General features: G+C 37.5%; 2 protein-coding genes across 3 annotated transcripts in view; both read right to left on the bottom strand.

Moving 5' to 3' along the window:
- The window catches only part of LOC136036429 (serine/threonine-protein kinase sel-5-like), a 164,929-nt gene that overhangs the window by 87,951 nt on the left and 53,250 nt on the right, over positions 1 to 23,728 (bottom strand). The gene's annotated exons all lie outside the window — the stretch shown is intronic.
- Positions 7,387 to 9,564, bottom strand: LOC136036645 (nuclear RNA export factor 1-like). Its single transcript, XM_065718943.1, has one exon. The coding sequence runs from the start codon at positions 9,562 to 9,564 to the stop codon at positions 7,765 to 7,767; it is 1,800 nt and encodes a 599-aa protein (XP_065575015.1). The 3' UTR covers positions 7,387 to 7,764.

Raw genomic sequence — 23,728 nt, 5'->3', positions numbered from 1 at the left:
CAGATCATTCCCAACTATCTCGTTCCCTCGTCGTCGTCCCCCAGATGGTCGAACCGACAGACTGACAGACGGAAATTGCGATCGCTATATGTGACTTGGTAAATACCAAGTGCCATAAAAACTAATTTACTAGAGTAACAGCACCTGGGGCCTTTTTATGTTTTAAGCCGTCTAGTACACTACTTTTCTTACCATTTAGTAAATGGGACTAATTCTTCTACACAAATAATTCTTCCTTCAGATCCAAAGTGCCCCAAGCTTTCCCTTCTTTTCTAGATCTATTCCTGCAACTCTATCATGGTTTAGCACAATCTCAAAATGTTCTACCATCTCTCTTTATCTCTTTCCTAATGATTAATTGCAGCCCCATTTTTATATTTAACTGGGACAAGTCCGGATTGACTATTCCCTCTCAATTTATCAACATGCCACTACAATATTTCATTATTGTGACGTCTGGCTGCATATTCTAGATCTTGGCAACTTTATCCGTCTCTACTCCACTTGGCAATTTAATTGGTCTCTACTTCATATTTTAATTTTTGCTTCACTTTCTTTAAATTCCTCTTATTTTTTTATGATCCATCACCCAAATAATTATTTTATACAAGCCTTTCATCCTCTCTGTTAAACAGAAGCATTTTTAGTAATGTTTCTAGCTGCGTTCCTAACTTTCTTTTTAAGACACCATCAGCAACTTCACAAATTATTTTCCTAAAATTATTCCATCAGGCTTCCACATTTTCTAATTTTGAACTTTCCGGTCTGGTGTTCACATGTTCCTGAAAAGTGTATCTTAAATTCCCATCCTGGAGTCCAGCAACATCGTAACCCTACACAGCTAGATGGGGATCTTTATTTTTGACATCAATAACAGCGCTCCTATATACCCTAGTATTTTGTATTGATCCAGAGAGTCTTCGATTTACAATAACATAATCATTAAGATTAGCTATCTTACCATCATAAAAATATCATGTGAACTTACGAGCAATTTTATGACCAAACACTGCAGTACGTGACCATTTTTTTTTTCTGTATCAAATTTACCTAAGCTTTGACACAGTAAAGATATCTAGACAGTCTATGACAGTAAGATCATCTTAAAAAATAACTGTCACCCAGAATCTCTGCGCATATAAAAGCTCCTCCCATTTCCTTTAATTTGCGATTCATTGTGTATCTTCCTGTTGCTTGATCGACTTTGAAAAACGGTACGAACCAGTATTATTTATGGTTGAGAATGCAGAAAGAAAGGGGGTGAGCCGGCAAAGTGGTTCGCTACTGTCTCATCTTACAGGTATGGCTTATGAATTGACTGATTGGGGGATCCAGAATTTCTAAAAAGGGGTTTGGATTACATTTTAGCAAATACGGAAATTCTCACTGCTAATTTCTTATTAACGCTGCTACAGGGAAATAGCCGAAATTCCATAAATAGAGAGAGAGGGAGTCCGCGAAGTGGCGGGACTATTTGAAATTTGCCATAAAATGTTTTAACCTTGTAGCTTTTTTTTTTAGTTTTACCTTGCGAGAGGTGAATGGATAAAATTCCTAACCTAGTAGTTTTACCATAGATTATCTATTAGGTTTCACAATAGTCTGTGGTTTTAGATAGTATTATTGCGCCATAGAGTCAAAATAATTTTCTTCTTGGTAAGGAAAATATTCCCTTAAATTTTTCCTCTGATTATCTGGATAATCTCTTTGATTATCTTTGATTATCTATCTATTGATTTTCTTTGAATATCTATTTCCTTTTACTATGGAGATTTGATTATCAAACAGTTCGTGGTAAGGAGCGACCCGGCTAAATAGTAACCAAAACTCTAAAAAACGGATTGATACCAATAGTTAAATCAAAAGAATCGTATTTTAATGTTGATTTTAAACATTTAAGTTTCATCAAGTTTAGTCTTACCCATCAAAAGTTACAAGCCTGAGAAATTTTGCCTTGTTTTAGAAAATAGGGGGAACACCCCCTATAATTCATAGAATCCTAACGATAATCACACCATCAGATTCAGCGTATCAGAGAACCCTACAGTACATGTTTCAAGCTACTATCTACAAAAATGTGGAATTCTGCATTTTTTACAAGAAGACAGATCACGGATGCGTGTTTTTTTGTTGTTTTTTTCAGGGGTGATCGTATCGACCCAGTGGTCCTAGAATTTTGCGAGAGGGCTCATTCTAACGGAAATGAAAAGTTCTAGTGCCTTTTTAAGCGACCAAAAAATTGGAGGGCTCCTAGGCCGCCTCCCACGCTCATTTTTTCCCAAAGTCTTCGGATAGAGATTCTGAGATAGCCATTTTAATCAATATACTCGAAAAACCTTATAACTATGTCTTTGGGGACGACTTCCTCCTCTACGGTCCCCGTGGGAGGAGCTGCAAGTTACAAATTTTGACCAGTGTTTACAGATAGTAATGGTTATTGGGAAGTGTACAGAGGTTTTCAAGGGGATTTTTGGTTAGGGGAGGGGTTGAGAAGAGGGGGTTATGTGGGGGAAACTTTCCATGGAGGAATTTGTCATGGGGGAAGAAAATTTCCATGAAGGGGACGAAGGATTTTCTAGCATTATTTACAAAACAATGAAAAAATAAATATGAAAAAGTTTTTTAACGGAGCAACATTAAAATTTAAAACAAACAGAAAAAATTACGCATATGAGGGGTTCACTTCCTCCTAATATCTCATTCTTTTACACTAAAATATTTTTAGTAATTTCAACTATTTATTCTACGGCCTTTGTAATTCAGGGGCCATTCTTTAGAAATTGGGACAAAATTTAAACTTTAGTGTAAAGACAACAGACAACAATAAGTTGTCTGTTTGTCTGTCTGTCCGCATATGACGTCTGAATTATTTCTATCATATACCAATTCAAAAACGAAAGTATTCAAGCTGATGTAGCTGAGTATGTAACGCGTTATGTTCCAGGTTCTAGGTTCGAGAGGTTCCAGGTTCGAACCTTGACTTTAGTATTAATACAAAAGAAGAAAAAAACTAAAAAACAAGAGCTAAGAGCTCATATGGTACTTGTGACGAGGCGAGAAGAGCTAAGAGCCAAGAGATCATATGGTATGAGCTCTAACAAAATTCTATGAATCAATAGATTGATTTAAAAAGGAAAATAAGAGGCTTAATGCCGGTCAGGATTTAAAATAAGAGCTCTGAGTCACGATGTCCTTCTAAATATCAAAATTCATTAAGATCCGATCACCCACTCGTAAGTTATAAATACCTAACTTTTTCTAATTTTTCCTCTCCCTTTAGCCCCCCAGATGGTCGAATCTGGGAAAACGACTTTATCAAGTCAAATTGTGCAGCTCCCTGACACGCCTATCAATTTTAATCGTCCTAGCACGTCCAGAAGCACCAAACTCGCCAAATCACTGAACTCCTCCCCCCAACTCCCCCAAAGAGAGCAAATCCAGTACGATTCTGCCAATCACGTATCAAGGACATTTGTTTATTCTATCCACTAAGCTTCATCCCGATTCCTACACTCCAAGTATTTTTCGAAGATTTCCCCCTCCAACTCCCCCCAATGTCAAACGATCTGGTCGGGATTTGAAATAAGAGCTCTGAGACATGAATTCTTTCTAAAAATCAAATTTCATTAAGATCCGATCATCTATTCGTAAGATAAAAATAACCCAATTTTCACGTTTTCCAAGAATTCCGGTTTCCCGCTCCAACTCCCCCCAACGTCACAGGATCTGGTCGGAATTTAAAATAAGAACTTTAAAGCACAAGATCCTTCTAAATATCAAATTTCATTAAGATCTGGTCACCCTTTCGTAAGTTACAAATACCTCAATTTTCAAAATTAACCCCCCCCCCCTCTAATTCCACCAAAGAGAGCAGATCCGGTCCAGTTATGTCAGTCACGTATCTTAGACAAGTTTTTATTCTTCCCATCCAGTTTCATCCTGATCTCACCACTTTAAGTATTTTCTAAGATTTCCCCCCCCCCCCAATTACGCTTGATCCGGTTGAGATTTAAAATAAGAGATCTGAGTTACGAGATCCTTCTAAATATGAAGTTTCATGAAGATCCGATCACTCCTTCGTGAGTTAAAAATACGTAATTTTTTCTCATTTTTCAGAATTAACCCCCCCCCCCCAATAGATCGGATCCGTTCCAATTATATAAATCACGTATGTAAGACTTCTGCTTATTTTTTCCACCAAGTTTCATCCCGATCCCTCCAATCTAAGCGTTTTCCATGATTTTAGGTTCCCCCACCCCAAACTTCCCCCAACGTCACCAGATCCAGTCAGGATTTAAAATAAGAGCTTTGAGACAAAATATCCTTCTAAATATCAAATTTCATTGAGATCCGATAACCCGTTCGTAAGTTAAAAATACCTAATTTTTTCTAATTTTTCAGAATTAACCCCTCCCCCAACTACCCCAAAGAGAGCGGATCCGTTCCAGTTATGCCAATCATGTATCTAGGACTCGTGATTATTTTTTCCACCAAGTTTCATTCCGATCCCTCCACTCTAAGTGTTTTTCAAGTTTTAGGTTTCCCCCTCCCAACCCCCCCCCCCAATGTCACCAGATCTGGTCGGGTTTAAAATAAGAGCTCTGAACCATGATATCCTTCTAAATATCAAATTTCATTGAGATCCGATCACCTGTTCGTAAGTTAAAAATACCTTATTTTTTCTATTTTTTCAGAAATTACCCCCCCCCCCCCCCAACTATCCCAAAAAGAGCGGATCCGTTCCGTTTACGTCAATCATGTATCTAGCACTTGTGTTTATTTTTCCCACCAAGTTTCATCCCGATCCCTCCACTCTAAGGGTTTTCCAAGTTTTAGGTTTCCCCCTCCCAACTCCCCCCCCGTCACCAGATCCGGTCGGGATTTGAAATAAGAGCTCTAAGACATGATATCCTTCTAAACATAAAATTTCATTGAGATCCGATCACCCGTTCGTAAGTTAAAAATACCTTATTTTTACTAATTTTTCAGAATTACCCCCCCCCCCCAACTACCCCAAAGAGAGCGGATCCATTCCGATTATGTCAATCATGTATATGGGACTTGTGCATATTTTTCCCATCAAGTTTCATCCCGATCCCTCCACTCAAAGTGTTTTCCAAGATTTTAGGTTCCCCCCCCCTCCAACTCCCCCCAATGTCATCAGATCCTGTCAGAATTTAAAATAAGAGCTCTGAGACACAATATCATTCCTACCATCAAATTTCATTAAGATCCCATCACCCATTCATAAGTTAAAAATACTTCATTTTTTCTATTTGTTCCAAATTAACCGGCCCCCCACTCCCCCCCAGATGGTCAAATTGGAAAAACGACTATTTCTAATTTAAGCTGGTCCCGTCCCTGATACGCCTGCCGAATTTCATCGTCCTAGCTTACCTGGAAGTGCCTAAAGTAGCAAAACCGGGACCGACAGACCGACAGACAGACAGACCGACAGAATTGGCGATTGCTATATGTCACTTGGTTAATACCAAGTGCCATAATAAAAACTACAAAAAAAAACTAAAAAGAAAAAGAACTAAAAAAAACTAAAAAAGCTAAAAAAAAAGGTAAAAACTAAAAAAGAAAAAAACTAAAAAATGGTAAAAACTACAAAAAAAACTAAAAAGAAAAAAACTAAAAACTAATAAAAAAACTAAAAAAAGGTAAAAAGGTGGGGGCGCGAAGCGCCACCCCAACAGCTAATACGTAATAAAAACACACGAATATAGAAGTTCGTTACGTATGCTAATTCGTAAGTTACGTACATCTTTTACTAATGAAAACGTCCTTAAAGAACTAAAAGTTCCAGTTGCCTTTTTAAGTGACCAAAAATTGGAGGGCAACTAGGCCTCCTCCCCCGCTCCTTTTTCCTCAAAATTGTTCGATTATCCTTATAAATTTATTGTTTGTTTTTCTTTCCATTCTCAAACCAATGTTATTTTTACCTTTTGCAATATTACATCCATATCAATTAGTTTCCTGCTAGCCCGCTAGCCCTGGTGAAAAAAAAAAGAAATGTGTCTCCCTTTTTATTCTTTTGTTTTCACCGGGGCTAGCAGGCTATCAGTACATCATAGAGATGTTTTATAGCCCATGCTACATCTAGTCGCTTTTGTAAGTAAGATAAGAGACGATCACGTCCCATACTAAGAAAAACAATAGCCCATAACTCCTAAAAATATTATAGTAAAGAACGCCGTCTAGCCCATAGTAACTGAAATATTAAATCAAAATACATCGCGGGTATGCTGGAGTAATCTTGAGTAGAAGGAACCCTCGAGGAAATTCTAGCCTCGTAAACGACATATCATTTGCACCAAATTCTGATTAATGTATAATTCTTATGGGTTTATTCTGTATGGTGAACTTTTTGGGGCAGAAAAACCTCCCCCTAGCTAATTTATCTATTATGGGTTGCCAAATTATATTAGCATAATAATTGTAGGGAAGAATATATAATGAGTCGGAGGTAATAGGCTTGATTGTCTGTACAGGACTTTGACTATAGTTGTTAGACAAGCATCGCCAAGTGTGGGAAACCATGCTGTGACCAAGATGGGTTGAAGACTGCACTGGAGGTCCCAGGGACTTCTTACTGTCCGGCTATAAGCCAGCTTAAGTGCTTCGTGTAGACTTAAGAAGAAGTGTTAGTCCCCGTCCCGCACTGGTTCTGGCACCATTGATTTTCCTGACGCCAAAATAGTTTCAATGATTTAAAAAATATGAAAATTGCAACTTAGAATACTACAACGTTAAAAAAAAACCTATCATATCGACATTTTGACTGACGAATTCAGACGCACCGAACTGGACTTAAAAGAGTTTCAGAAACTCATATTTCAGGGGTAGAACTCATGAAATTAGGTGATATAGTCTTTATCTGCTCAGACAGGAAGACAGGATACAGAGACAGGGAGTAGGGGTCAGAATCAATAAGGAAGCTGTCAAGTTCTGCTTAGGTTGACAAGGTATTAATAATAAAATCGCTCATTTTGTGATTAAATAGTGCAGGGTATCAGTCTTAGTAGTGTAGGCTATCAGTAGTAGTAGTAGTATATGTAACAGTAGAACCGACTGACGAAGATAGTAGTAGTGACTCAGATAAATTTTACATATAGCTACAGGGTTCTTTTTGTTTTTGCTTAATTTCTCTTTTACCTTTTTTTTTTTTTTTATGCTCAGTTACCAGTATTCTTTTAAGCAAGCATCTTTCTCTTGCTTTTTGCCGTCTGCTTCTTTTTTTAAAACTAGATTCTGGCATTTTTCTCAACAAAAATATAATAATAGGTTTTAATATAGCAAGTACCTTACAAGCTAAAATCAATTAAATCTTATTTCAAAATTTTCAGGAACTTTTTCATTTTTAAAGACCCTCACAAAATTGTTACTAGCTTAGATATTTATACACTTTACATAACAATACAATACCTTATAGTTTAAATAATTTTTACAATCTAAATTATGCAATGCAGGCCTTTTGCTCTTTCAGCTGTCTCTCTAATGGCTTTTCTAGCCTTTTCGTCTGCCTATCTACGGGCCTCTTTTGCCCTGCTTCATCTTTCTTAGTTTGGAATTTTGACACTTTCATTCTCACAAGGCATTATCTCTCTTCAAAAATATAATCAACCTAATTCATTTTCAGTCCCCATCTTTAAATTTCAAGTACAACAGCTATAATTCTCAATAAAGTCCAACAGATATAATTTGCAAGGGATATAGATTCATGAGCAACTTTCTTTTGTACAATTCTAGGTGGCGTTATCACTGAAAGGCCTCTGGAGGTACAGTTTTTGCCAAAGCCATCTGTTGAAAGAATTCAGCTGCTGCATTGTAGTCCCAATTAAGACTTTCTAGACATTGTTGAGCATATGTCGCTTTCATTCCACTCTGTACAGAAAACTGAGCTATCATTTCCCGCTGGACTGAAACTAATCCTAATGGATATGTGCTTGGCTCAATCTTCAGTGGTGTTTCCACTCGTTTAAATGCCACCTTTTTTTGGGCTTGAGACGCATTTGAAATGAACAGAAGGTCGTTTATGATGCAATAGCCTCCACGTGGTGTAGGACAAATGAAAAAAAATCTTGCAAATGACCGAAAAACACCTTTTGGGTCAGTTCCTTCTACAAAAACCCCTTTCAAATTGATTGACATCAAAGTGTCAGTTATGATAGTAACATCATAGCGGAATGACTCTGGGTCATGTACTGATTTAGGCAGAGCTTCGAGCAGTTTAATTGTCTCTGATCTTCCATGTCGAACTCTTTCCGTGAGGACGCTCGACTGTTTTATTTTCATCAAATTTCTTGATTCCTTGAAGTATGCACCAAAATTGAACTGATTTTCTTCACTTTTGGGTAAGTGTGCCGCTGTCAGACTAAACATGACATCTTCGTTGTAGAGTTCGCTTAATTCACTTCTTGGACCATGGTCGTAGATACGGTAATACTGATTGACAAACGTATGTAAAACGTCGTTAACTCCTTCATTAACAAGGAACTTGGGCTGCGTGACAGGCATCTCATAACGATCAAGTTTAACATCAAACGTTACTGGCACAGGTAAAACATCAGAATCCAATATAACCAACTTGGAGAAGAACCGTCGAATTTCTCTGCGATACGTGTCGTTCGATTTCTCTTTCAACCTCTTTGCAATGGGATTATCAGCTAACATAAGACTCTCCAACGGAAGTCCCTTCAGTTTTTCAAAAACGTTCGAACTTTGTATATTATTATTTGAGACGTTCAATGCTTTTACTTCCACAGATTTGTCCACTAGAATCTCCAAATTATCCAGGTTTCGAAGTTTGTTGTTACTTAGGTCCAAGCTTTTTAAGTATTTAATGTTTCCTGCTATAATGCGCATAACTTCTTTCATATTCATAGGACGTGATAAAGGAACGTAGTATTCATGACATAAAGATTCGTCATAATGAAAATTTGAAAGATCTAGAGATTGAGCTAGGGGATCATAGCGTCGCTCAAGAACATGTTTCAATTTTATTTGCATTCTTTCGTCTATAGGAAGATTTTGGATTGGCATACGCCTATTCTCTCCAAATTCAATCTTTCCTTGGACAGGTAGCGTTATGTGCAACCGTTGTATTGCACAGGCTACTCGAAAAGATTCCACAAAGAAAAAACCAAACTCCCCACGAAGGTGATAATATACAGGTACAAAAGGTTCAGGACAACCTTCAATTATCGATCTAAGCAATTCATCTTTTGTAACCTTTACATTCTTGATAGTAATTCTATTCCAAAGTTCAACATCATTAGGAATATGTCTTGGTCCTCCTTTTCTATAGTCAAACCTTGGCTCTTGCCTTTCTCCTCTAGCACAGCCTAAATTTTCTTGTAGCTGCCTATTAAAATGATATTTCTGCCCATTTTTCCTCTGATGACCAATTCTTCTGTCCTGAAACCGAGAAAAATTTTCTCCTCTATGACCCATCCTTTGATCGTAGCATTCCTCTGAATAAACAAAACCCCGATTTTCTTCAGAAAAGCCTGAAGGCCCGGGCCTTCTCTGTTCTCTCAACTTATCATGTATTCTCATTTTCCTTCAGACAAAAACTAACTGAATCAAGCTGTTTCTCTCGTTTTATATATACTTGAGATGACGTCATGATTGGTTGCCCAGATATGACGTTTATATAAAAATTATGTTACTCTATATACACTACTACGATGTTTATATGATTTGAAATGGATAAAAGGATAAAGATCCTCCAGAGCCATTGCTGGCGCATAGGGCGTCGAATCGACGTTTCAGTTGCTGGGTGTTTTTTACAGGGACAAGTAGCAAGCTTGTCGCCCAACCTTGCTGCGGCGGGGATCGAACCCTGGGCCCCATATTCCTAAGGAAGAACATCAATCCACTGTGCTACAACAGGTTATGATTTGAAATGGCTTCAAAACAAATATGGCGTCATAGTGACGGTTGTACGATGATGTGTGCAAAATATTTCAGATACTAAAACAAATCTGAGAGCTATGAATTAGTTTTCTAATAAGGCTTTTCAAAGAAATCTATCTTCTATCTATCATTTATAACAGTACATTTATATATCTATATATATAAAATTAAGTTGTCTGTGTGTGGATCTGTGGATGTGTGGATCAGGTGACGTCATGTTTCGGCTGACGTCATGAAATTAGTTGCCATCATTTTTGCTTTGAAGGTGACGTCATTCAAGTTATATAAGACATATGTTCGCCGTCATGTTTCGGCTGACGTCATGAAATTAGTTGCCATCATTTTTGCTTTGAAGGCGTGACGTCATTCAAGTTATATAAGACGTATGTTCGCGTAGAATTCTATTAATGCTTAAGTTTATAATGACTGATGAAGATGCTCAAAGAGTCTATGCCAAAAAACTTGCTGCTGATAGAGAAAGTCAGAAAAGAAAGCGTGCCGAGGAACTACCAGAGCAACGCGAAAGCAGACTTGCTGCTAAAAGAGAAAGTGAAAAAAGAAGGCGTGCCGAGGAACTACTAGAGCAACGCAGAAGCAGACTTGCTGCTAAAAGAGAAAGTGAAAAAAGAAGGCGTGCCGAGGAACTACTAGAGCAACGCAGAAGCAGACTTGCTGCTAAAAGAGAAAGTGAAAAAAGAAGGCGTGCCGAGGAATCAAAAGACCAGCAGGGAAACAGGCTTGAGGCTGATAGAGAAAGAAAGAACAGAAAGCATGCCGAGGAACTACCAGAGCAACGCAGAAGCAGACTTGCTGCTAAAAGAGAAAGTGAAAAAAGAAGGCGTGCCGAGGAACTACTAGAGCAACGCAGAAGCAGACTTGCTGCTAAAAGAGAAAGTGAAAAAAGAAGGCGTGCCGAGGAATCAAAAGACCAGCAGGGAAACAGGCTTGCTGCTGATAGAGAAAGTAAGAAAAGAAAGCGTGCCGAGGAATCAGAGCAATCTGAAAGTTATCGCCTGGCATTCAGGTACAACCCAGTCGATGATTATAGCTTGAGTAGATGTGTTCAAATCGGGACAATGTCTAAAATTTGTCCCTATTGCAAGGCCTTGAAATTCAATGGTGAAACAATGGGAATGTGTTGCGCCTCAGGAAAAGTTAAACTTCCTCTATTGGCTGCACCACCAGAGCCATTGAAGACTTTCCTTACTGGAACTACGTCAGAATCTAAGCGTTTTTTGTCAAAAATCAGACAATACAACTCATGTTTCCAAATGACGTCGTTTGGAGCCCAAATCGAAAATCCAGATCAATTTATGTCTACTTTCAAAGTAAAAGGGCAAACTTATCATAAAGCAGGGTCCCTTCTACCATTCTCAGGCGAGAATCATAAATTTTTACAATTGTACTTCATCAGTGATAGAAATTCTGAATTGAATGCACGTTGCGAAATTTCTCCCAACGTTGAAAGGACAATCGTTTCCCAATTGCAACATCTTTTCCACGAAAATAATAAGTTAGTGCGTCTGTTCAAAACAGCCATCGATTTGATGCCTACTGATACTCATAAAATTGTTATTTCCGCTGACAAAACGCCTCCTGGCCAACATGTGCGTAGATACAATGCTCCGACTATCGACGAAGTGGCAATCGTTATGGTCGGTGATAAGTTTTTACCTCGAGATATTATTCTACATAAGCGAAACGCTCAGTTGTTAAGAATTGCTGAAACTCATCGATGCTACGATGCCCTACAATATCCTATCATTTTTTGGGATGGAGCCGACGGCTATCACTTTAATATTAAATTGATGAATCCAGCCACTAACAAAGAAATGAATAAGAAATGCAGTGCAATGCATTATTATTCCTATAGACTAATGATTCGGCAGGATGAAGAAAATTATATTTTAAAATGCCGTGAATTGTTTCACCAATTTATGGTTGATATGTATGCTAAAATTGAATCAGAACGTTTGCTATATATCCGCCTGAATCAGACCAAGCTCCGCTCTGAACAATACATTCATTTGCGAGATGCAGTTATAAATGACGGTAATACCACAAACGTTGGAAGATTAACAATTTTACCTTCGTCATATGTTGGCAGTCCCCGTCATATGCATGAATATGCTCAAGATGCTATTGCGTATGTTCGTCTCTATGGTCGTCCAGATTTATTTATTACATTTACATGTAATCAATCTTGGGACGAGATACTGCAGCTTTTACTTCAAGGACAATCGGCGGTTCATAGGCATGACATTACGGCACGTGTCTTCCGGCAAAAGTTGAAATCACTGATAAACTACCTTGTAAAACATGAAGTGTTTGGGTCAGTGCGATGCTGGATGTACTCAGTGGAATGGCAAAAACGAGGTTTGCCACACGCACATATACTAATCTGGCTACATAAAAAAATTACTTCAAACGAAATTGATGATGTGATTTCCGCTGAAATACCTGATAAAAATGTCGATAAGGGGTTACATGATATTATTGTAAAAAATATGATAAATGGACCTTGCGGTGCACTGAACGAAAATTCACCATGCATGGCCAAAGGAAGGTGCACAAAGCAATATCCTCGACTTTTAGTACCCAAAACAATTACTGGCAATGATGGTTACCCACAATATAGAAGAAGATCTACTGAAGATGGCGGTAAAACAGCAATAATAAAGAAGCGTAACGGTACCACCATCGAAGTAGATAACCAGTGGGTTGTTCCATATTCCCCTTTATTATCAAAAACATTTAATGCACACATAAACGTTGAATACTGTAACTCCGTAAAGGCAATCAAATACATATGTAAATACGTCAACAAAGGCAGTGACATGGCAGTTTTTGGCTTGCAGTCCGAAATCAAAGATTTCGATGAAATCGTAGAATATCAGGCTGGAAGATACATAAGCAGTAATGAAGCTGTTTGGCGAATTCTTTCATTTCCGATACATGAACGTAGTCCAGCTGTTGTTCACTTAGCGGTACATTTACAGAATGGTCAACGTGTTTATTTCACGGAAACCAACGTGCAACAAAGAGTCCTGAATCCACCGGATACAACATTAACAGCTTTTTTTTCGCTTTGCAAAAATGATTCTTTTGCAAAAAAACTGCTGTATACTGAAGTGCCTTCGTATTACACGTGGAATACTAAAAATAAAGTATTTGAACGTCGAAAACAGGGTAAGTCAGTCGACGGCCAACCTACCATCTTCAAAGATACCACGATAGGAAGACTCTACACCGTTCACCCCAATCAACATGAATGCTTCTTTCTACGCCTGCTTTTGGTGAATGTACCCGGTCCGACATCCTTTGAGTATTTGAGGACTGTAAATGGTACTATACATGACACTTACCGTAGTGCATGCCAAGCTCTGAATTTATTGGAGAATGACCAACACTGGGATAACTGCATCAATGACGCGTGCGAAACGTCAACCCCAAGTCAAATTCGTGCATTGTTTGGCATCATTTTAACAACTTGCTCTCCATCAGCTCCTACAGATTTATGGGAAAAATATAAGTCAAAAATGTCCGAAGATATACTTCATCGAAAACAGTTAGAGACGTCAGACATGACTTTTGATTTTACACCAGAAATTTATAACTACACTTTAGTTGTTATAGAAGATTTTTGCATAAGTATGGCAAACAAACCTCTTCAGGGTTTGGGAATGCCTTCACCTAACCGTATCGCTGCTGTTTCGACATGTGTAGAATTGGATCGTGAACAAAGTTACAGTACGAGTGATCTATTGTCGTATGTACAAAATAACATTTCCAAGTTAACGTCGGAACAAAAAGACATTTATGATACGATAATGCATTGTGTCGATAACAACGTTGGAGAAATTTTCTTTTTGGATGCGCCAGGAGGTACTGGTAAAACGTTTGTGATAAAACTGATTCTGGCATCAATTCGATCTAAAAATGATATAGCGTTGGCAATTGCGTCGTCCGGAATAGCCGCAACATTGCTGCCTGGTGGAAGAACTGCTCATTCCGCTTTGAAATTGCCTCTGAACTTGCATTCTACAGAAACTCCCACGTGCAATATTTCCAAATCATCTGGGATGGGTAAAGTATTGCAGCAATGCAAACTTATTATTTGGGATGAGTGCACAATGGCACACAAAAAATCGCTCGAGGCTCTGGATCAATGCTTGAAAGATTTGCGAGGGAAGTCGAAACCCTTTGGCAGCACCTTAATATTGCTTGCGGGAGATTTCAGGCAAACATTACCTATAATACCTAGATCAACTCCTGCAGACGAAATGAATGCTTGCCTGAAAAATTCTAATTTATGGGCACACGTAAAAACATTAAAATTAACTACAAATATGCGTGTCCGATTGCAAAACGATGACTCTGGTCAAACATTTTCAGATCAATTGCTGGCAATGGGAAACGGAAAGCTCCCAGTAGACTCAATTTCAGGACGTATACAACTACCTGCTGATTTCTGTAATTTAGTGACGTCCAAAAATGAATTGATTGAAAAAGTATTTCCGAATATTCTAAAAAATTATAAAAATAATAAATGGCTAAGTGAAAGAGCGATTCTCGCACCCAAAAATATAGACGTCCACGAAATCAACAATATTGTTTTGACCAAGATTCAAGACCAGGCAGTCCTTTACAAGTCAGTCGACACAGTTTTGGAACCAAATGAAGCGGTTAATTATCCATCTGAATTTTTAAATTCCATAGATCTTTCAGGGTTTCCACCACACGTGCTACAACTAAAAATAGGCGTACCAATAATATTGTTACGTAACATAAACCCACCAAAGCTTTGCAATGGCACTCGACTTGCCGTAAAAAAAACAATGGAAAACCTAATAGAGGCCACAATCCTGACAGGGCCTTTTGAGGGTGAGGCTGTTCTTATTCCTCGCATTCCCATGATTCCAACAGATCTGCCTTTTCAATTTAAAAGATTGCAATTCCCAATTCGATTAGCATTTGCAATCACCATTAACAAAGCTCAAGGTCAATCATTAGAAAAATGTGGTATTGATCTTAATACTGATTGTTTTTCCCATGGACAATTGTACGTTGCATGTTCGAGGGTCGGTAAACCTGACAATCTATTTATATGCAGCGAGAATTGGACAGCGAAGAATGTTGTATATTCGCAAGTTTTACGCAGTTAATTTGTATTTCGGAACCAAATGAAGCGGTTAATTATCCATCTGAATTTTTAAATTCCATAGATCCTTCAGGGTGTCCACCACACCTGCTACAACTAAAAATAGGCGTACCAATAATACTTTTAAGAAATATCAACCCACCAAAGCTTTGCAATGGCACGCGACTTGCCGTAAAAAAAAAACAATGGAAAACCTAATAGATGCCACAATCTTGACAGGGCCTTATGAGGGTGAGGCTGTTCTTATTCCTCGCATTCCCATGATTCCAACGGATCTGCTTTTTCAATTTAAAAGATTGCAATTCCCAATTCGATTAGCATTTGCAACCACCATCAACAAAGCTCAAGGGCAATCACTAGAAAAATGCGGTATAGATCTTAATACAGATTGCTTTACCAATGTACAATTGTATGTTGCATCTTTGAGGGTCGGTAAACCTGACAATCTATTTATACGCACAGACAATGGGACAGCGAAGACTGTTGTATATTCACAAGTTTTACGTAGTTAATTTGTATTGTATCTATCTATCTATATAAAAACGAGTTGTGTGTATGCATGTTTGTTTGTTTGTAAAAAGAGCGTTTGCATATGACGTCATTATTAGTACATACGGCTTTGTATATGGACAGACAATGGGAAAGCCAAGAATGTTGTATATTCGCAATTTTTACGTAGTTTGAAACACATATATAAATCTATCTATATTCACAGGTGGGACACAGGGACACAACTACAATGGCGCGTAACTAATATGGCGCGTAACTAATATGGCGCGTAACGACTTACGCGCGCGGGGGGGCTTGGGGGGGGGCGAAGCGCCCCCACCAACTAGGTGTTGGGGTGGCGCGAAGCGCCACCCCAACAGCTAGTACATATATATAAATATATATAAATATATAGATATATATATATATATAAATATATAGATATCTATATATATAAAAATAAGTTGTCTGTCTGTCTGTCTGTGGATCAGGTGACGTCATGTTTCTGTGTCGGCTGACGTCATGAAATTAGTTGTCAGGTGACGTCATGTTTCTGTGTCGGCTGACGTCATGAAATTAGTTGTCGTCATTTTTGCTTTGACGGTGATGTCATTCAAGATATATAAGACATATGTTCACGTAGAAATCTATTAATGTTTAAGTTTACAATGACTGATGAAGATGCTCAAAGAGTCTATGCCAAAAAACTTGCTGCTGATAGAGAAAGTCAGAAAAGAAAGCGTGCCGAGGAACTACCAGAGCAACGCGAAAGCAGACTTGCTGCTAAAAGAGAAAGTGAAAAAAGAAGGCGTGCCGAGGAATCAAAAGAACAGCAGGGAAACAGGCTTGAGGCTGATAGAGAAAGAAAGAACAGAAAGCGTGCCGAGGAATCAAAAGAACAGCAAGGAAACAGGCTTGAGGCTGATAGAGAAAGAAAGAACAGAAAGCGTGCCGAGGAATCAAAAGAACAGCAAGGAAACAGGCTTGAGGCTGATAGAGAAAGAAAGAACAGAAAGCGTGCCGAGGCACTACCAGAGCAACGCGGAAGCAGGCTTGCTGCTGATAGAGAAAGAAAGAAAAGAAAGCGTGCCGAGGAATCAGAGCAACCTGAAAGTTATCGCCTGGCATTCAGGTTCAACCCAGTCGATGATTATAGCTTGAGTAGATGTGTTCAAATCGGGACAATGTCTAAAATTTGTCCCTATTGCAAGGCCTTGAAATTCAATGGTGAAACAATGGGAATGTGTTGCGCCTCAGGAAAAGTTAAACTTCCTCTATTGGCTGCACCACCAGAGCCATTGAAGATTTTCCTTACTGGAACTACGTCAGAATCTAAGCGTTTTTTGTCAAAAATCAGACAATACAACTCATGTTTCCAAATGACGTCGTTTGGAGCCCAAATCGAAAATCCAGATCAATTTATGTCTACTTTCAAAGTAAAAGGGCAAATTTATCATAAAGCAGGGTCCCTTCTACCATTCTCAGGCGAGAATCATAAATTTTTACAATTGTACTTCATCAGTGATAGAAATTCTGAATTGAATGCACGTTGCGAAATTTCTCCCAACGTTGAAAGGACAATCGTTTCCCAATTGCAACATATTTTCCACGAAAATAATAATTTATTGCGTCTGTTCAAAACAGCCATCGATTTGATGCCTACTGATACGCATAAAATTGTTATTTCCAATAAAAAACTAAAAAAAAAACTGAAAAAACTAAAAAAAGGCAAAAACTACAAAAAAAACTAAAAACTAATAAAAAAAGTAAAAAAGCTAAAAAACTAAAAAAACTAAAAAAACTAAAAAAAGGTAAAAAACTAAAAAAAATAAAAAATAAAAAAAAAATAAAAAAAAGGAAAAAACTGAAAAATAAGCTAAAATAAAGGTAAAAACCAATAAAAAACTAAAAAGAAAAAAAGAAAAAAACTAAAAAAAATTTTCATCTAAAAAACTAAAAAAAACTAAAAAAGGTAAAAACTAAAAGAAGACCAGGACATAAGTAAAAAAAAAAACTATCTATATATATAAAAATAAGTTGTCTGTGGATCTGTGGATCGTGGATCAGGTGACGTCACCTGAAAAAACTGGATCAGGTGACGTCAAAACTGAAAAAACTAAAAAAAGGCAAAAACTACAAAAAAAAACTAAAAACTAATAAAAAAAATAAAAAAGCTAAAAAACTAAAAGAACTAAAAAAAGGCAAAAACTACAAAAAAAACTAAAAACTAATAAAAAAGCTAAAAAACTAAAAAAACTAAAAAAAAGGCAAAAACTACAAAAAAACTAAAAACTAATAAAAAAAATAAAAAAGCTAAAAAACTAAAAAAACTAAAAAAACTAAAAAAAGTAAAAAACTAAAAAAACTAAAAACTAAAAAAAACTAAAAAAAAGGAAAAAACTGAAAAATAAGCTAAAATAAAGGTAAAAACCAATAAAAAACTAAAAAAAAAACTGAAAAAACTAAAAAAAGGCAAAAACTACAAAAAACCTAAAAACTAATAAAAAAAGTAAAAAAGCTAAAAAACTAAAAAAACTAAAAAAACTAAAAAAAATAAAAAATCTAAAAATCTAAATAAACTAAAAAAGAAAAAAAAAGGAAAAAAATAAAGGAGAAAAACAAAACTAAAAAACGAATGTATATACAGACCGGTACACCGGGATACAAATGACGACCGGGACACAGGGAATATAAATGACGACCGGGACACAGGGACACAACTACAACGGGGACACCGGGGGAAACAGGGGGATATAAATGACGACCGGGACAAAAAAACTAAAAAGAAAAAAAAACTAAAAACTAATAAAAAAACTAAAAAATCTAAAAATCTAAATAAGCTAAAAAAGAAAAAAAAAGGAAAAAAATAAAGGAGAAAAACAAAACTAAAAAACGAATGTATATACAGACCGGGACACCGGGATACAAATGACGACCGGGACACAGGGAATATAAATGACGACCGGGACACAGGGACACAACTACAACGGGGACACCGGGGGAAACAGGGGGATGTAAATGACGACCGGGACACCGGGACAGGGAATGGTCGATTAGCAATCACCATCAACAAAGCTCAAGGGCAATCATTAGAATCATGAGGTATAGATCTGAATACAGATTGTTTTCCCATGGACCATTATATGTTGCATGTTCAAGAGTCGGTAAACCTGACAATCTATTTATATGCAAAGACAATGGGACAGCAAAGAATGTTGTATATTCGCAAGTTTTACGTAGTTAAAACCATATATATATATATATATATATATATATATATATATATATATATATATATATATATATATATATATATATATATATATATATATATATATATATATATATATATATATATATATATATATATATATATATCCATATTCACAGGTGGGACATAGGGACACAACTACAATGGCGCGTAACTATTATGGCGCGTAACGACTTACGCGCGCGGGGGGGCTTGGGGGGGGGCGCGAAGCGCCCCCACCAACTAGGTGTTGGGGTGGCGCGAAGCGCCACCCCAACAGCTAGTATATATATATATATATAAAAATAAGTTGTCTGTGGGTTGTCTGTCGAGTGACGTCATGTCATCATGTCGTCATGAAGTTAGTTGTCGTCACGTTTGTTATGACGATGACGTCATTAAAGGTATTTAAGAAAATTGTTCAAAGACAAATTTTTAATTGTAAGAAGATCGAGGATTGAAAAATGTTTAATTGTAAAATGACTGAAGAACCTACAATGGCAACAGCCGGGGAAGCTGCTTAAAGAGTCTGCCAAAAAACTTGCAGCTGATAGAGAAAGTAAAAAAAGAAAGCGTGCCGAGGAATCACAAGAACAGCAAGAAAACAGGCTTGCGGCTGATAGAGAAAGTAAGAACAGAAAGCGTGCCGAGGAATTACATGACGACCGGGAACCTCAAAGATAAATTACAGACTGGGACACCCGGACACAAATCACGACCGGGACACAGGGAATATAAATGACGACTGGGACACAGGGACACAACTACAACGGGGACGCCGGGGGCACAGGCGGGATATATAAATGACGACCGGGACACAGAGATTGTTCGAATAGAAATTTGTGTCCCGGACACCGGGACACAAATGACAACCGGGACACTCGGGGGCACAGGCGGGATATATAAATGACGACCGGGACACAGAGATTGTTCGAATAGAAATTTGTGTCCCAGTCTGTGTCCCAGTCTGTAATTTCTCTTTGAGGTTCCCGGTCGTCATTTATATTCCCTTTGTCCCGGTCGTCATTTGTGTCCCGGTATGTAATTTCATCAGTTGACAAACATGACGTCATTCGACAAACAACTTCATGACGCATACAGCTCAATCCTTATACTGACGTCAGTCGAAAAACATGACGTAAGTCGACACACAAACATGACGTCACTCGACACACACACACACAAACACAGACAACTTATCCCAGTTTGTAATTTCTCTTTGAGTGTGCCGGTCGTCATTTATATTCCCTGTGTCCAGGTGTCCCGGTCGTCATTTGTGACCCGGTGTCCCGGTCTGTAATTTCTATTCGAACAATCCCTGTGTCCCGGTCGTCATTTATATATCCCGCCTGTGCCCCTGACGTCCCCGTTGTAGTTGTGTCCCTGTGTCCCGGTCGTCATTTATATTCCCTGTGTCCCGGTCGTAATTTGTGTCCGGGTGTCCCAGTCTGTAATTTCTCTTTGAGGTTCCCGGTCGTCATTTATATTCCCGGTCGTCATTTGTGTCCCGGTGTCCCGGTATGTAATTTCATCAGTTGACAAACATGACGTCATTCCACAAACAACTTCATGACGCATACAGCTCAATCCTTATACTGACGTCAGTCGACAAACATGACGTCAGTCGACACACAAACATGACGTCACTCGACACACACACACACACACAAACACAGACAACTTATTTATATATATATAGATGTATATCCATATATATATAAATAAGTTGTTTGTGTGTTATGTCTGTCTGTCTGTCTGTCCGCATATGACGTATGAATTATTTCATCATATACCAATACAAAAACGAATGTATTCAAGCCAAAAAAAAAACTAAAAAACTAAAAAAAGGTAAAAACTACAACAAAAAACTAAAAGAAAAAAAAAAACTAAAAACTAATAAAAAAAATAAAAAAGCTAAAAAACTAAAAAAAAACTAAAAAGAAAAAAAAGAAAAAAAAGAAAAAAACTGAAAAATAAAGGAGAAAAACAAAACTAAAAAATAAATAAAAATAAAATAAAAAAAAAACTAAAAAGGTAAAAAATACAAAAAAAAAAGAAAAAGAAAAAAACTAAAAAAACTAAAAAAAAGGTAAAAACCAAAAAAAACTAAAAAGAAAAAAAGGGGAAAAACACAAAAATTTATTTCATCATATACCAATTCAAAAACGAATGTATATACAGACCGGGACACCGGGACACAAATGACGACCGGGACACAGGGAATATAAATGACGACAGGGACACAACTACAACGGGGACGCCGGGGGCACAGGGGGATATATAAATGACGACGGGGACACATGGAATGTTCGATTAGCAATCACCACCAACAAAGCTCAAGGGCAATCATTAGAATCATGAGGTATAACTAAAAAAAAACTAAAAAAAAGGTAAAAAACTAAAAACTAAAAAAAAAGACCAGTTCAAAAACGAATGTATATACAGACCGGGACACCGGGACACAAATGACGACCGGGACACCGAGACACAGGGAATATAAATGACGACCGGGACAATCAGAGAGAAATTACAGACTGGGACACCGGGACAAAAATGACGACCGGGACACAGGGAATATAAATGACAACTGGCGACACAGGGAATGTTCGATTAGTAATCACCATCAACAAAGCTCAAGGGCAATCATTAGAATCATGAGGTATAGATCTGAATACGGATTGTTTTTCCCATGGACAGTTATATGTTGCTTGTTCAAGAGTCGGTAAACCTGACAATCTATTTATATGCACAGACAATGTGACATCGAAGAATGTTGTATATTCGCAAGTTTTACATAGTTAAAAACATATATATATATATATATATATATATATATATACTAGCTGTTGGGGTGGCGCTTCGCGCCACCCCAACACCTAGTTGGTGGGGCACTTCGCGCCCCCCCAAGCCCCCCCGCGCGCGTAAGTCGTTACGCGCCATATTAGTTATGCGCCATTGTAGTTGTGTCCCTGTGTCCCACCTGTGAATATAGATAGATTTATATATGTGTTTCAAACTACGCAAAAATTGCGAATAAACAACATTCTTGGCTTTCCCATTGTCTGTGCATATGCAAAGCCGTATGTACTAATAATGACGTCATATACAAACGCTCTTTTTACAAACAAACAAACATGCATCCACATAACTCGTTTTTATATAGATAGATACAATACAAATTAACTGCGTAAAACTTGCGAATAAACAACATTCTTCGCTGTCCAATTGTCGCTGCATATAAATACATTGTCAGGTTTACCGACCCTCGAACATGCAACGTACAATTGTCCATGGGAAAAACAATCAGGATTAAGATCTATACCACATTTTTCTAATGATTGACCTTGAGCTTTGTTAATGGTGATTGCAAATACTAATCGAATTGGGAATTGCAATCTTTTAAATTGAAAAAGCAGATCCGTTGGAATCATGGGAATGCGAGGAATAAGAACAGCCTCACCCTCATAAGGCCCTGTCAAGATTGTGGCCTCTATTAGGTTTTCCATTGTTTTTTTTTACGGCAAGTCGCGTGCCATTGCAAAGCTTTGGTGGGTTGATATTTCTTAAAAGTATTATTGGTACGCCTATTTTTAGTTGTAGCACGTGTGGTGGAAACCCTGAAGGATCTATGGAATTTAAAAATTCAGATGGATAATTAACCGCTTCATTTGGTTCCAAAACTGTGTCGACTGACTAGTAAAGGACTGCCTGGTCTCGAATCTTGTTCAAAACAATATTGTTGATTTCGTGGACGTCTATATTTTTGGGTGCGAGAATCGCTCTTTCACTTAGCCATTTATTATTTTTATAATTTTTTAGAATATTCGGAAATACTTTTTCAATCAATTCATTTTTGGACGTCACTAAATTACAGAAATCAGCAGGTAGTTGTATACGTCCTGAAATTGAGTCTACTGTTTGACCAGAGTCATCGTTTTGCAATCGGACACGCATATTTGTAGTTAATTTTAATATTTTTACGTGTGCCTATAAATTAGAATTTTTTAGGCAAGCATTCATTTCGTCTGCAGGAGTTAAACTACGTAAAAATTGCGAATATACAACATTCTTGGCTTTCCCATTGTCTCTGCATATACAAAGCCGTATGTACTAATAATGACATCATATGCAAACGCTCTTTTTCCAAACAAACAAACATGCATACATACGACTCGTTTTTATATAGATAGATAGATAGATAGATAGATAAAATACAAATTAACTGCGTAAAACTTGCGAATATACAACATTCTTCGCTATCCAATTGTCGCTGCATATAAATAGATTGTCAGGTTTACCGACCCTCGAACATGCAACGTACAATTGTCAATGGGAAAAACAATCAGTATTAAGATCTATACCACATTTTTCTAATGATTGACCTTGAGCTTTGTTAATGGTGATTGCAAATGCTAATCGAATTGGGAATTGCAATCTTTTAAATTGAAAAGGCAGATCCGTTGGAATCTTGGGAATGCGAGGAATAAGAACAGCCTCACCCTCAAAAGGCCCTGTCAAGATTGTGGCCTCTATTAGGTTTTCCATTGTTTTTTTTACGGCAGGTCGAGTGCCATAGCAAAGCTTTGGTGGGTTTATATTTCTTAAAAGTATTATTGGTAGGCCTATTTTTAGTTGTAGCACGTGTGGTAGAAACCCTGAGAATAATATCTCGAGGTAAAAACTGATCACCGACCATAACGATGGCCACTTCGTCGATAGTTGGAGCATTGTATCTACGCACATGTTGGCCAGGAGGCGTTTTGTCAGCGGAAATAACAATTTTATGCGTATAAGTAGGCATCAAATCGATGGCTGTTTTGAACAGACGCACTAAATTATTATTTTCGTGGAAAAGATGTTGTAATTGGGAAACGATTGTCCTTTCAATGTTGGGAGAAATTTCG

This window comes from Artemia franciscana, chromosome 15, assembly GCF_032884065.1.
Source record: "Artemia franciscana chromosome 15, ASM3288406v1, whole genome shotgun sequence".
Taxonomy (NCBI): Eukaryota; Metazoa; Arthropoda; class Branchiopoda; order Anostraca; family Artemiidae; genus Artemia; species Artemia franciscana.
Note: the sequence above shows the minus strand (reverse complement) of the source record. Positions and strands in the feature narration are given on the sequence as shown.